This window comes from Aphis gossypii, chromosome 3, assembly GCF_020184175.1.
Source record: "Aphis gossypii isolate Hap1 chromosome 3, ASM2018417v2, whole genome shotgun sequence".
Classification (NCBI taxonomy): Eukaryota; Metazoa; Arthropoda; class Insecta; order Hemiptera; family Aphididae; genus Aphis; species Aphis gossypii.
Window position 1 is genome coordinate 26,370,025 of NC_065532.1, and position 15,545 is coordinate 26,385,569.

Here is a 15,545-nt window from a genome sequence, read left to right on the forward strand (position 1 = left end):
ACGATATCGATATATCGGCTATTTTTATTTAAATGTCCTATATTTTTATTTTATTTTAGAAAATGTTGTATTTGCCCTAACTCCCGATTTAATTTAAAACTATATTTAGTGATCAAAATAGTTAATTATGAACGATTACTATCAATTATGTCTACTTATATAAAATAATTTATTTTTTTCACCGCGGTATAACAAATATTTGTGCAGATAAAACAAATAAATATTAAATTGTTTATAAAATATTGTTCACTTATACAGAGAGAAAAATTCAAATGGACAGTTATTTGCTACGATGTATGATAAAGCTGACAAGCTGTTTGTGGTAAATCTATTTCCGACGTACTACTTATTGTCATGTGTAATATACGGGGAAAAACATGTAAGTTTTAATAACGATATTTTTTTATTATTATTTTAATTATATTGTATAGGTAGAAAATGCTGTGTTTGTTACATTAAATAAGTAACCCAGATTAGTTTCGAAATCTCGTTTCTCTTATATATTAGTGTATTGCACTGAATATACAATATACCTACAATATACGGTTACCGTATATCATTTAATATTATTGCTACGCAATACACTAATATATAAGGGATATCTTATGTTATTAATGAAAACTATATTGAATATATTATTTTTATTTTTTGATAAATTGACAATTTATTTTATAAATTACAGTTAAAATATCTGTGGTAAGTTTATATATTAAATATAATTTTGTTTTAAAAGTAGATACTAGATAGTAGATACAAATATACAATTGATAAAATTGCCTATAATCAGATTGTCATCACAATCAGTATTCAATATTCAATAGGTACTTGACATTTAAATGTAAATATCAGATGATCAAATATTATATACATAAACATATAATTTAATATTCTTTAACGAAAAAGAAAATATTAAATTTCAAACGATCATCACATTACAATAAAATAATATTTATTTTTGATTTATAGATAGAATCATGCATGCAAAATTCGTTTCACATTATACCCGTCTGTCTCAAAATCAATCAAAAAAAAAAAAAAATTATTATTTTGTCGATTTTATTGGAAAATTATAGAATTGTAAAGATTATTTAATCAATAAAATCTTATAAATTTTTACTCAAATACTATAATTTTTTAATTAAAAATTTTAATTAAACTTCAAAACTATTCTATTTTTAGTTATTTTTGAATCCTTTTAAGATACTTGAAGTATTTAGGTTTCGTTACTAATTTTCACATTGCATTGCCACTAACAAAAATCTAGAATATGTCTAATGTTTTAAAGTACTTAATACTTATAAAGTTATAAATATTATGCTTAAATATTATATACCTATTAATCAAATATGATTCACATTTATACAATTACGTATATAATACTATAATTAGTAAATTTATTGAAAGCATAAAATGAAAGATTAAGTACATAAAATAATCAAATGAGTATATTTAAATTTATAGCATGTTTATCGATTAATATTTTTATAGTTTAAATTTATTTCCGGAAAATAATTTAGACTTTATTTGTGCTTAACTTAAATCTTACACAGAACAAATTAATATAGATAACACATAGTTTAAAATTAGAATAAAATTATTAAATTTTGCTTCAAGTTAGAATAAAATAAAAAAAACATTACCTAATTCATAAAATATAGACAATTTTAATTTGATGACATTGAAACCCTCCAATAAAATAAGCTTTTTTAACAATAGTTTAAATATTTTAGTTGATTGAGTTTTTTATGTTAAACTTGTTTAAATATTCATCTTAAAAATGAATAGATTATAAAAAATTCAATTTTAATAATTATAATGGAGATAAGGAAAAATGTTTATCTATGTATGGATAGTGCAGGATAAACCAACTATAAAAATATCCGATAATATATAGATTCCGATGAAGCCATATAGAACAATTTTAAAGTACCTAAAAGTAAATTTCTTCTCAGGGAGCTTAGCTATTAAGTGTTAGATAAGTGTTAAATGGACTCTTTGAAGTATCATATACTCGTCCTAGCTCTTGTTTTATATTAATGCGACGATGAATTCTATCGGTACGCAGGGTGATAAAGTAAAACGTCGTCCAACCGGCGGATCTATTGTTGTGTATATATTTATTTAACATTATTATATTATTATAAACTTACACGTGCAATATCATTTTAATACATTATGTATGTATAGAGGGATTTGCTGCCGCCACCGCCGCAACACGACGACGACCGTGCCGAGGAGGGGGTAAGTCTCGTGTACAGACTCCGCGCGCCCATATGACCGCGCGCGCGGTATACCAGTTCGAACCAGACGTCCGCGTGTTCCAGTGGTCCGCTGGCATTCACGGTCCATCCGTCATATTACATTATTATTAGAATAATATTATAATTGAATACACCGACCGCGACTCTTTTTACTTTGTATCTTTTTTTACGACAGCAAGCATACTCAATAATAATAATATTATTATTATTATTACTTGCATTAATATTTTTTTATTTATAAACATTTATACTCGGCGATTTGCGACGCGTATACTTTGATAGCTGCAGTCGTCAACTTTAACTTAATATAATTTTTTACAATAATAATAGTGCATCGTTTACGGGTTATTTTTATTATATTTTTTTCCTTGGATTTTTCCGATTTTCAACTACGCCTGAACATCACGACACACCAAGAGCACGTGCCAATTTTCCGGATGCTTAAATGAGAACCATCGCCCACACATGGATATCACACAAGTAAGTAGCTAGTTTGATCAAAAATATTATAATAAGCATTTTACATACATAAACTTGTCCTATTGTGACATGGTGAAACAAAAAGCAACCCTTAATAATATTACCTATATTATATTTATACATTTCCACAAGATATAATAATACCTCTATGAAAATTCAAATTATAAAGATGATTTAAATTATACACACACACACACACACACACATATATATATATACAATATATAGTTAAGACATTGTAAATTCAATTCAGTTCTTATCATCTATTAATTTAAAAAGTTGATTTTATTTTTATTATTAAAAAGTATTGCAAAGTAAATAGAGCTCGAGGTTTGATATTCAAACCTAAGATCAGTGTAGGTATTAAATGAAATAATTGGTAATCTATAAGTATTAGTTTTTAACAATATTTTCTTTAAAACTTTATTTGTATGATGGCTTCATCTTTCATTTAGTCAGCATTTTATCACAACTTTAGTCTGTTTAAATTTTTAAATAATAATTTTCAAGAACATTAACAATACTAACAATGAATGCTTCATGCAGATACAATTTATTCATTTAATTTATTTTCTTTATTTGTATATTAGGATATTATAACAGTTATTTTAAAAAACTTAATATGATATATTTTTAAATTAAAATTTTGAGAAAAAAAAGCCGACAATCACACCAAAATATGTTTATTCTTTATCGTATTTTTAAAATGTTAACAATAAAATTAATAGCATTCTTAATAATTATGTTTTTATAGTTAATTTTATCTGTAGGTATATTAATATTTTATGTTGTGTAAGTAATGGCACAAAATGTCAGTATTGTCGGCTAAAAAATTATTAAAAATTGTATTTATTTAATTTCTTTATACATTAAGAAAAATTAATACATATCTATAGTATCTAATATAGTAGTTATATACTTATATGTACCTGTGTTTTGACAACTATTAATTTGTGAAAGTATTTTTTGGTCATTGGATAATCTTTGGTTATAATAATTGACATAGAAATACGGTAATACCTACGTAAAAAGATAAAATCTAATGTGAATTTATTAATAATTTATATAACTATAAAAAAAAATAAAAGTTTTGATAGTCGGTGTATAAATAAATACTTAATATTATGCCACTAATAAAATTATTATTTTTCCTATGTAAAAAATATATTTATCCTCTGAGTGACAAACGAACTGACTGGTGGACGAAAGTTCCATTAATTTTAGTTATAAGTTGCTAGGTTGATATAGAATACACAGTATTTAAGTAGTTAATCAATAATACAAATTTACACAAATTAATATACTTATAATAATATAGAACAATAAAGTTATGTGATAATATACAATACAATTTTTATCTACAGTATTTATTTAATATTTTTGCCCAAAAATCTAAACAACCGTGAGAAAATTCATTCAAAAAAAATTATCAGAATTTTTCACATAATAGTTAATAGTATTAAATTATTTAGTATTTAATCATTTTAACATTATTTTCTAACAACTTTTATAAAATTTGAATGCATTTAGTTATAATATATTGAATTGTACTTGTAAAATTATAATAAATATTTACTTAATGTTATGTCAGAAGGGATTATACCGAACATTAATTATTTAGATCGCAGCGATTTAAATACTAATATTTTAAATATTTTATAATGTAGTATAGGTAGTTATGAAAAATTGTATGTTCTTTTACGTATAAATATATCAAAATATATAATATGGGTATAAATCATTCGAGACGAAGAGGGAAGTCGATGCCGGTATGGCATACTTATACTTATAATATACAAAGCCTAATATATTTATGATTTTATTATTATTACTACTACTATACCGTCAATAACTCGGTATAAATTATACATCATGACGTATATTTGACATTATGCTGCTAGTAAATCGAGACGTGTAATATTATTATTATTAGGTATGTAGAGTGGTAATATTTTTAAAAATAACATTGGTGCGTCTCAAAGAAATCCCGTGGACGTAGTGACGGGACGATATAAGGTGGGAGGACGAAGGAGAAGCTTCATACTATATTATAATACGACTATCAAAGCGTCGGCAGCGGCGTCGTCTCCGCGACGGGGCGCCGTCGGTTCCGGCCGGCCGACGGAAGTGCGTGCGGCGGGCACTCGTTCTCTCGCGCGTCGCCTGCAGCTCGTACTGTTTTTTTATGTTTCGTTCATCCGTCGCCAAGCGTCGCGGAATTTAAAAGCGCGTTAGTTTCCCTCCAAAAATTCTTTCGCGGCTCTTTTTCAATGGAAATCAACACACGGCGACGGCGGCGGCGAGTCAGTGTGTTTACAAGACATCGACGACTAAAGACGGTAAATAAAGCCGCGACTACATACTTCCTACCTACCTACCTATTTATTAATACACATGTAGAGATACGGCACTTTTGACGACAATCCTCTTGTCGCGCCCGCCAGCAGCACAGCCGCACGCTCGTATACACATTATTATTATTATAATAACAGACATACACACACATACACATACGTAAGTTTATATATTATATATATATACTTATAAGTTAAGATCTATATAATATATATAAAGATCTTTACGGTGAACCGCCGCCGCCGCCGCCGGGCCGCGCGTCACGGTACAAATTATGTCCGGGGCCGAGGAGATACGCGTCCGTCGTATAATACACTTATTATATGTATATATATATATATACGTATATAAGTATCCAACCGGCCCCGCTAACACAACACACACACACACACACACACTGTCAACCGGTTTTCGGGCCAGAGGCAACGCGCTCGGGATCAAAAGCGCCGCCACCGACACACATACACGCACACGCATATATAAGATAACAGATATATCCGACGCGCCAACGCCACACAAACGCCGCCGCTCTTCTTCCTTTTTACTACTTATTATTATTTATTGTTGTTATTATTATTATTATTATTATTGTTATTATTATTACTATTACTATTATTATTATTATTATTATTATTATAATCCGACAACCGCGTATAGAAAGTCAAAAATCCATATGTACGCGCGTCACCGTCCGTCCGTCCATATAGCATAACATTGATAAGTTACCACAACTCGGAAAACACTAACGTAGATCGATAGCTGACGTCGTATATTTTTGTTTCGACGAGCCTATTATACACGTGATAATGATTACTCTCAATACGCACTCCACAGTCATCGTCATTTTTCATTTACGAACGTAATCGTATTCGTCTCGAATCGTAGGTATGCAAACTTCGACAACCTATGATTTCCAACTACAATACAGATAGATACTCGATATTTTACTGCGAAAATATTGCCGATGTACAAGAGTTTTACTTAATTCAAATCGCATCGTCCGTACACGTTGTATAATTTTGAGGTACTTATTTTGTTCTTAAAAAGTTTGAAAACGTGTATCGGAGTGATCGAATTTTGTACGTAGGTATATGTATTCCCGTAGTTTTTATTCACCCTATGTGTACAATGCACTTAGTACTTACCCGAATAAGTTTTACATTGGTTTACATAAGTTTTATATTGTTTTTAACAATAATGTAATTGAATATTTGTGCACTTGGTTTCTAAACTAAAATCTCAACTGCAATATAACGTATATTATAATGTTGCTGGTATTTGATCAAAATATCCGATACTAAAATTCCCTTTGCCAAAACGTAATATTATAAAATGTACAAAACTGTGCTGAGAAAACTTATGTAGAACTGTCGTACTCAAAATGGAAAACCCTGTTTCAGATGTGATACAATTTTGTTCCAACATAATAATATTATCAAACGGCCCACAAATAATCGTTTGCTAATTTCGTCGTTGTATAAATTTCAATCACCATAGGTTTTCTCAAGAGTTATGATAAAATGTATTAAACAATTTTCATATAACATTTCCAATCAAAAATAAAACTAGTTCTCATAAGTCATTGCTCGTTATTTAATTATCGACTAAGAAATTGCATAAAGACTATACATCTTGATAAGTGATAACCTTAACATTTTTTGGATTTGTTGGCTTGGAAGCAATGTCAATGCATTGAATAAAACTCTAAAGTTTTATGATAAACTTACAAACTGCGGATTTGCGTTATAAAACATGCCTACTGAGTATAATATACGTTGGTACAGTAATTTCGCTTGCACATGTATACATCGTTATTACGTCAGATCCTAAATAAATGCTGTGCTCGTTAAATGCTTTATAAAGGCTGTAAGTCTACAATAATCATATTGTATTTGCACCGCGAATAATCGAGTAATTCAGTTGTACATTTTATACATGAAACGTAATCAGCTCTAAGCGATACTAAGCGCACATATGATACTTAAAATTTGAAGGAAATGGGGGAGATTGAAGCTTAAGTTTAATTAGGTAAATCCTAAATAGCCCCCCGATATTCAAGCCTATGGGTAAATACAATATTCTGTACACCATAATATACATAAACGTATATTTTATTCGTGTCCGTCGGTGTCTGATGCGTTTTCCTCGGTTTTCGTGTGTCAGTTGTGTATTGCCTGTGCGCGTGTATGTACGCGTAATGAGACGACGGACAGCGTGTGTTCATCGGACGGGGGCGTGTTGTGGGGTCCGGGGGGTCCTCTATTAGCCTCTGCGTCCGCGGGGTTAGCGGGAGATCTAAATTTTGTTTGATGTGAACCGACATCGCCGCCGCTGTTCTGTTCGTCGACCGGCTGCTGCTGCTGCTATAGTCGCCGACCGCTCGCTCTTTTCTCCGTGTACCTATATAATATTATATACTATACAGGTGGTATTATCGTCACACTGTGCAGTATATAAGCCGCGCACGCATGACTATATTTGGTGGTTCCGAGATCGCGTCAATCGATGGTGGATCCTTTTTCTCCGCTGGAAGAGGCCCAAAATCGTCGAAATAATATTAAACGTTCAAAACAATAATACAAACACGCCAACGTCGAATTATAAAAATATTATTTTATTTCTCGCTAAGTATGTGATGAATGATTCTTCAAAAAAAATCTATACTAACACTACCCCAACATGTGTTTACGTTTTAAATTCCAATAATGTTAACGGTTGATAACCCGAAGCGAGAGACGAGGCCTTGGATCCACAGCCGTATCTCTATTTCGTCATAATATAATACAATAATAATGTATTATTACTTCTCAGTTATCAGTTACACGCCAACTATGCTCTGTATGTTTGTTTGTGATCCGCATAGATCCTTATACGTCTATGCAGGATGATATGATTATGCATCACATAAAATTACCAATCTCTATATATTTATGCGTGAACAATTTGAACAATATTATACGATTGTCGTCGTCGGCCGCGGATATGTAACATTTTGTATGCATGTGCACTGTGCAGTGTGTCAGGCGTGTGTGTTAATCAGTAAATCGGAACACAATGAAAGACGATTTTCTTTCTTCTATATCTTATTATTTATTTTTCTGCTGCAATGTATATATGATGAAAGTCGCTTTTTTCTTTTTGTCTTATCGTTGGTTTTTTTCAAGTATTTTTTCTTCCGGAGGGAACGAGAAAATGATATCGCGTCATTCATTAGTACGAGAAGAAAGTACAATATATGCGCGCGCGCGCGGTGGGTGTCGACCACGATGATTATGACGAAGTAGGGTGGATGAGTGAATCGTAGAGCGGATGTTAGCAGCAAATTCATATAATATTATATTGTTCACAATAGACGTTGCCCGCCGCAGCCGATGATTAATTATTATTATTATCATATTATACTATTATTGTTATCGAATAAAATATGTACAAGATAATATTGTAGTCGTGAGGGATGGTCGACGGTTGGGGGGGGGGAATTTTTCATAATTGGAGTAATTATCAGCGTCGGTAAAATACAAAAGAAATGTTACTATTATTATTTATCTCGTCCGACGAACTCGGCGGAAAACGGTGGCGCGGTGGCCGGTCGTCGGAACATAGCCGCGGACGCTTATATATATACATTATACCTAATACCTATATACACACACATATATATATGCAGACTTATAATAGGTATATTATACCTACCTTCTCGTATTAATGCGTTATAGCGGCGACTCTATTACAATATATTATAATAATTAATAACAATTATGCTATAATATATCGTTCGAAACGTATCTCTTAACAACTTTGTTTGTTTATCGGAATTTTAACGTATACCCATAACGTGTTAAAAAATATTTGATATTATTGTTGTTACATAAAAACAATTTCACCTTTTGCCGAGCAACGCGAATACAACTGCACGCGTGTCATTATTATATATTACATATCGGACGTTTTTTTTTTTTAACCGTAAATAAAACAGTACAGCAATCATCCTATCAATGTTGTACCTACCTATATAATATAGTTTTATTAAAAACTATTTAAAGTGTCAGTAGATAGGTTACATTAACCATTGCGATCGTCACGAGGTAAAAGATCAAAGAAATATATAAATATTATAGACAATACATAAACATGTTGTAAATAACACGCTCAGTAATAAATAGTAGGTAAACAGAACGATAATTAATAATATTATATATTACGCGTTCGGATCCAGCGCGCGCGCGCGCTCATTATTCTTGTAGTGTATAATAAAATATATGTATATCTAGTATAAAGGCTACACGCATAGACTATTATAATATATAGTATATACGCACTCACAAGTCAAATGGCCAATTATAATATCATTTCATTTAATAAAGTATTATTATTCGATTTATGGTTTGTACTTTGTTGTACCAAAATCGTTTTAGGAATGCGTTCAAAGTGTATTACCTATATTTTTTTTTGCGCTATTTGTGCTTTGAAAACCGTTTGAAAATAAATTATATATTTGGACGATGTATAAAAAATATGGATTTACCAGTACATGATTAATGTACCGGATTTATTACTAAGGTCTGAGGACTTCCCCCGAAAAGATATCATGCACTAGACAATATAATAAATACATAATTATATTATTTTTAAGTGTATATATGATTCGGAAATGACAAAAAGGATGGTAAAAAAAATGTTTTCTGCTTTATGTACCAATTAGTATGTACGTTCAATAAACTAACTCATAAAAATCAGTTTTTGAACCGCGCCGTCGTCGCAGTAGCCACTCAACTAAACAAAACGAATGTTCGTGTAAATATTTGTAGATAGATACGTGTCAGTAAACAATGTACTTTACGCGACTTGAGCTCCTACTGGTCTCTAATTACCTACGAAAAGGAATTTTTCTCACAATATTTTTAATGATTGATAATTTTTTATTATTTCATAGTAAAACGGCGCTTTAAAAAAACATATTATATATAAATAATGTCGATCGCAACCTATATAGTTTGTACAATAATATATTACAATAATAGTGTAGCATAATACGCGTAAATGATACCGTCGTGAGTTTAAAGTATAACGTAATACAATGATAAATATATTGGTAAAGAAGAACTTGTAGAATTACAGCCACGAATTTGGATGATGAAGGAGTCGTAGTGTACTGTTATAATACATTATTATAACATATACAACCACAGAATAAATTAATACAACTCTTATAGCGTAGGTATATACGGGTAATACTTTACCAGTAATAATAATAATGTTAAAATTCCTTACCTAGACTGTTTTTTTTTTTATTATTATTATTTATTTATTCTGATTGATGACCGTCGTCCGTACGTCCGAGCCGATACGAATCTCCGAGAGAAACGGAAAGTGTGTATTGCTAGGCGGCGGCGACGGTATAAACGAACCGGCTGATGCGTGCGAGTGTACAGGGCTTTTTGTCTATAGAGGTTTTTTTCTTTTCCGCCTTGTCGGCGACCGCTATAGACTAAAGTATATACTTCTCTCGTTATATATATATATATATATAATATATATATTATTATACTATTATTGTTATTATTCTTATAACTACAGCAGTCGGCATATGCATTATAATCTATATCTATAGGTATACCTATACATAATACTATATAAAACGCATAATATGATATTTCGATTCCGCGTGTTAAATTATAAAGGGGTACGTACTCGTATTATAGTGTGTATCGTATAATGTATATTATACATAAGTAATAATGATAATTATGATGTACTACAGACTGCAGTGCGTGCGATTGAAGTATTACAAAAACGTCCGACGACTGCAGAATTATGCGTGGTCTAAAAATTGCCTTTTCGAAATTCTCATACTCGCACCAGACGTTGATCACGTATTGCACGTATTATATTATTATTATTTGATCGTTGCTAATATATACATTTTGTGTTGTACGATATAAGTTCAGTATATGGTTTCATACCTCATTTTTTCTGTCAGTATTTCATCCCCACGCCGCCATATATACGGGTCCTTGGAATTTTCTTCAAGGATTCCACTAACACCACACCCTCCTTCACGGTGAGTTACTACTTATCGTGGTAGTTTACAATGCGAACTGCTGCGGTGTAGGGATTTGAGCAGCAGGAGTCAGCTATCATCGAAGTGAAATCGTTGAATATTAAATTATTAACATATTATTATTATATTATATTGCGTATCCAACCCCCCTTCCCGCCACACTGTTCTAAACCACTTTGTAACGCGCTCGCTACACCGATGACTGCGTTTAAAATATATATATATAAATTATAATGATATAATAATATCACGATGTAGGTAATATGCATTATGTACAATAAAATATGTTAAAATATATAATACATATACCATAATATACACGTACATAATATTATAATAAGGTTTTGTCGGCGGCCGCTTTGACGGGCTCTCGGCTCGAAACGGTTTCCCAAAAATATTCGTTTGACGCGGTCCGCTGAGGCGATGTGTATGAATGCTGCTTGTATGTGTGTGTGCGTGTGTGTGTGTGTGTCTTTTATACATCAATAACGCCCGCGCGATCGACACGATATCGTGTGCGTGGAGGACCGCGATCGTTAACAACAATAATAATAATTATAATCGTTTTCGGGTCGTCGAGGGTCGCGCGACTTTGCGCGTGCCGAATCTCGGGCGTCGTGTTACACGTCATGCCGCACAACGCGCGAGATTCTGTGTGCCGCACATTCCGACGGATTATTATTTCGTATACGTATAGTATTTCGCGTTTGATCCGAGTCCATCATAGCATACACAAATACACACATTCACGCACAACCGATTTTATCGAGAAAATTTCGACATTGAAACATCAACAGGTCTCCTCCCGTGGTGGTTTTTTTTTTATTGTGCGATTCTCGATAAAACATTTTTCGAATATCTGCAATGATAGGTACTCGGTGTCTCTGTTATAACATAATATGTACGTGTGTGTGTGTGTGTTTATGCGTGTTTTTTATGCAGAGCAGGCCTGCAATTATTTATTTGCTGCAGGTGTGTATATTATGTATTCATAAACGTAATTAGGGCGAGGGCATGTAAAAGAAGATGCATTTTGCGTCCTACATCATTTTTTTAAACATATTTTATTATATATTATTTGAGTATTTATTTTTTATTTATGAAATTATTATAACCGTTTGGTCACGTTGATTTTATTAATTATCTTTTTTACCTATAGGTATGTATATTATACTTATTAGGTAGGTATTTTATACAAATACAGACTTGACCTTAATTCACGTTTGTGAATTCGCGAATACCATGTGTTACATATATATGGTGTAAGTATAGTCGGCCGAATAATTAAATAAAAATAATACTATGACAGATGTGACTAATGACACCGGAAAAAATGACTATACTATATAGATACGTTTAAACCGTGATTTTATAAATTTTTACAGTGTTGTTTTCGTAAAAACTATATATCTTATAAAGACTATTGTAAACTTTCAGCGCAGTATGCGTAATTTTAGAAAAATATAAACGAAGGGATGAAAAAAGTAATGGCCACCGAATATTTCAATTATTGCGCGGCGGACTTGCAAAGCCCAGAGCGTAGTCGCAGTTAAGAGCGTCACCGTGGGTGCGCAGAAGACGGCGGCAAGACCAAAACGGATGGTTATTATAGTTTATTACGTTATACGAGTCCCTGCCGGGTATAATAATCGCATAATATTATAAATACCTGTATAAAACCGGATTTCCTGTTTCCGACTACCAGCAGTAGATCGCGTCACTCGTCGGGCCCCGCGGGGGCGTTTTTCATCACGCATACTTCATAATATTGCAAAAAAAAAATAATGCTCGACACGGTCGCTCGCACGGCGTACGCTCGAGCGTCGTACTTGTATGCGCGCGCGTTATATATAGTGCATATATACTTATACGCATCGCAAACACCGAGTACATATATATATATATACATAAATATAATATATATATATATACGTATATACTTGCAGCGTGCGTGTGGACCGTGGAGGGCACAGCTGTCAGGCGGCAGAACATCAAAGGCGTGAGGCGACCCCTGCGGGCGCGTTCGTATTTTGTTTACATAGGCGGCACGCATTCAAAGGCGGCGAACCAATTGTGATTTTGCACGTCCGAAAGGAGCCGGCGGCCGCCGCCGCCAACGGTATACACACACGCGCGCGCGCTCGCTGGTATATTTATTGTTCTTTATATTGCACACACACACGCACACACACACACACACACACACACATATGACGATCATATTAACCATTATAATATATTTCTCTCTCTTTCACTGGGCCGTCCGTTTTTTTTTTTCAGCTCTTTTTCCCATCGCACCCTGCACTGCACACCACACGCACAATATTATATAAAAGGAGATTTTCTTCCCGTAAGCGCATATAATAATAATAATAATAATATAATGTATAATATGCCCACGTCCCACATTATATTCTTTTGTATTTATATATATTATATTTATATATATAGGTAGGTATACACGTGTATAATATATATAGGTATATAATAAAATGTTATATCAAACCGTTTATACGCCTCGTGCATATTATAATGTGCCGCGGCGCAGACGTCACGTTACAATATTATCGACGGTACGCATGTACAATACTGTCGCGGGACCTACGACAGAACCATAATACGTGTCCGCGGACAGCATCTCTCTTTTATGTGGTGGTGTACCTACCTGCGATGTGTGTTTCGTGTTACATAATATAATAATATGTCATAACCGCTCGTCCTGATACCTGCACGCGGTGCACAGATACGCCCACGCCTTTGTCGCGTCACTATATACTCGGGTATTATAATATCATATATATTATGCACCTTTATACGTTTGATTTCGAATATACGTCCCGTGAAACCCCTCTCCTGCGATTCAGCCGCGATGACGCGAGTAACGCGGAGATCGAGATGGTGGAAACCACCGAGCCCGCCACGGTCGCGGTATACTTTGATGCGATGACGTAAATACGTGCGCCGGAGACGTACCCAACCGCAGTTTCCACCCCGCCGCGCGTCTGATGTCACGAGGTTAGGGGATGGTAATTAATATGCGTTTTGTACCGCAAGAACACAAAGGGTGTGCAGTGCATAGACCGCAATAGTCGCATGACACACACAGGCTTAAATAAAGTTACGCTCGAGGTGTATGCATACGACATCGTATATAGTAATAGTGCCTATATACGTTCCTGTAAGAACAGTCTTTGCGTGCGTGCGTGGGTACAATGTCGTTTGTATAGATCTGTACGTGCGTACACTGCTGCAGGATCGACGAAGAGTGTGAAATCGACATTCTCTCCGGTTGCGAGCCGCAGCAGTGCCGGCGGTGCACTAAAAACAATTACCTATATCCGAATTTTCCCTTTAATATGATTTTGTCCAAATGTTCACGCAAGTGCCAGAACGGCCGTGAAGTCATTTAATATACAATAATAATGAATTAATGTACATCGCGCGTTCATCTTCCATTTACTCTGTAAACCGCGCCGTATCTTAAACAGTATAGTCTCGAAGATAGGCTTTGCCTTTTCAAACTATCTTCTTATCCGATGCTCGCCATATGATGATCTATATTATAAGCGTATAAACTATAAATATACATTTAAGTCAAAATCTGTCTTGAAAATTGTAATGTCACGTTGAATATAGCTGACTTAAAAGCCGCGTCTCCTTAAAACCCACGTGACTTTCTCTCACCCCGCCATTTTTATTTTTGTCAGTATACATTTATCAAACTCAAGTAATAACTTAAGCTACACATAGACATAAGTAGAAGAGAGGACTTACGAGTTATGACTTACGGAATCCTTTCCGAAACATTTCAATCCCTGAATAATATACATATTAATTATTAATATATTATTTTGCTACATTTAGTATTTATAGTAGACACTTAATTAGTTTTACGAATAAAATATATTAATTTATCGATACATGCATTGTGACATTGACATACGTAGTATCATGCACAGAAATTATAGAGTCTGCTAACGAGAGGAGTTTTTGGAGGTGAAGCAACTAACACTGACAAACTATGATTTTATTTGAAAAATACTTCTATATTATAATAAATTTCGAATCTTATATATGTTTTCAGAACAGGTACCTATGTTAAACCATTTCCGTTTTTATTTATCGATGTCGCATTTGAAATGATAAGCGTAAATAAATTATCGGCTCGATGCTCGAAAGCGATTTAAACAGTCCCCGATCCCTGGCAACCCCGCATCGTCCGTTCGACACGCCGTAAACTTCATAATGTATATTGTAAAGCATATCTGGAATCCTCTATGCGCGCACGGGCGTCTTGAATGTGATCGCGCAGCGGGGAGGCGCCGATGTCCTCGGCGATCACGGACCGTGACAAAACCCGATGGCGAAAACCACCCGCGCTTACAGCA

The 15,545-nt window shown here is 33.4% G+C and overlaps 1 protein-coding gene across 3 annotated transcripts in view; it reads left to right on the forward strand.

The window, feature by feature from the left end:
• Positions 1-15,545, forward strand: part of LOC114131522 (palmitoleoyl-protein carboxylesterase NOTUM) — a 62,412-nt gene that overhangs the window by 30,972 nt on the left and 15,895 nt on the right. Inside the window, exons 2-3 of one of the 3 annotated variants that reach the window (XM_050202784.1) lie at positions 259-379; positions 2,188-2,741. The exons of the other annotated variants lie outside the window; for them this stretch is intronic. Of the exons in view, the coding sequence (XP_050058741.1) occupies positions 2,727-2,741 (15 nt within the window). The 5' untranslated portion in view covers positions 259-379; positions 2,188-2,726. The remainder of the gene's footprint in view (positions 1-258; positions 380-2,187; positions 2,742-15,545) is intronic. 3 annotated transcript variants of the gene reach the window in all.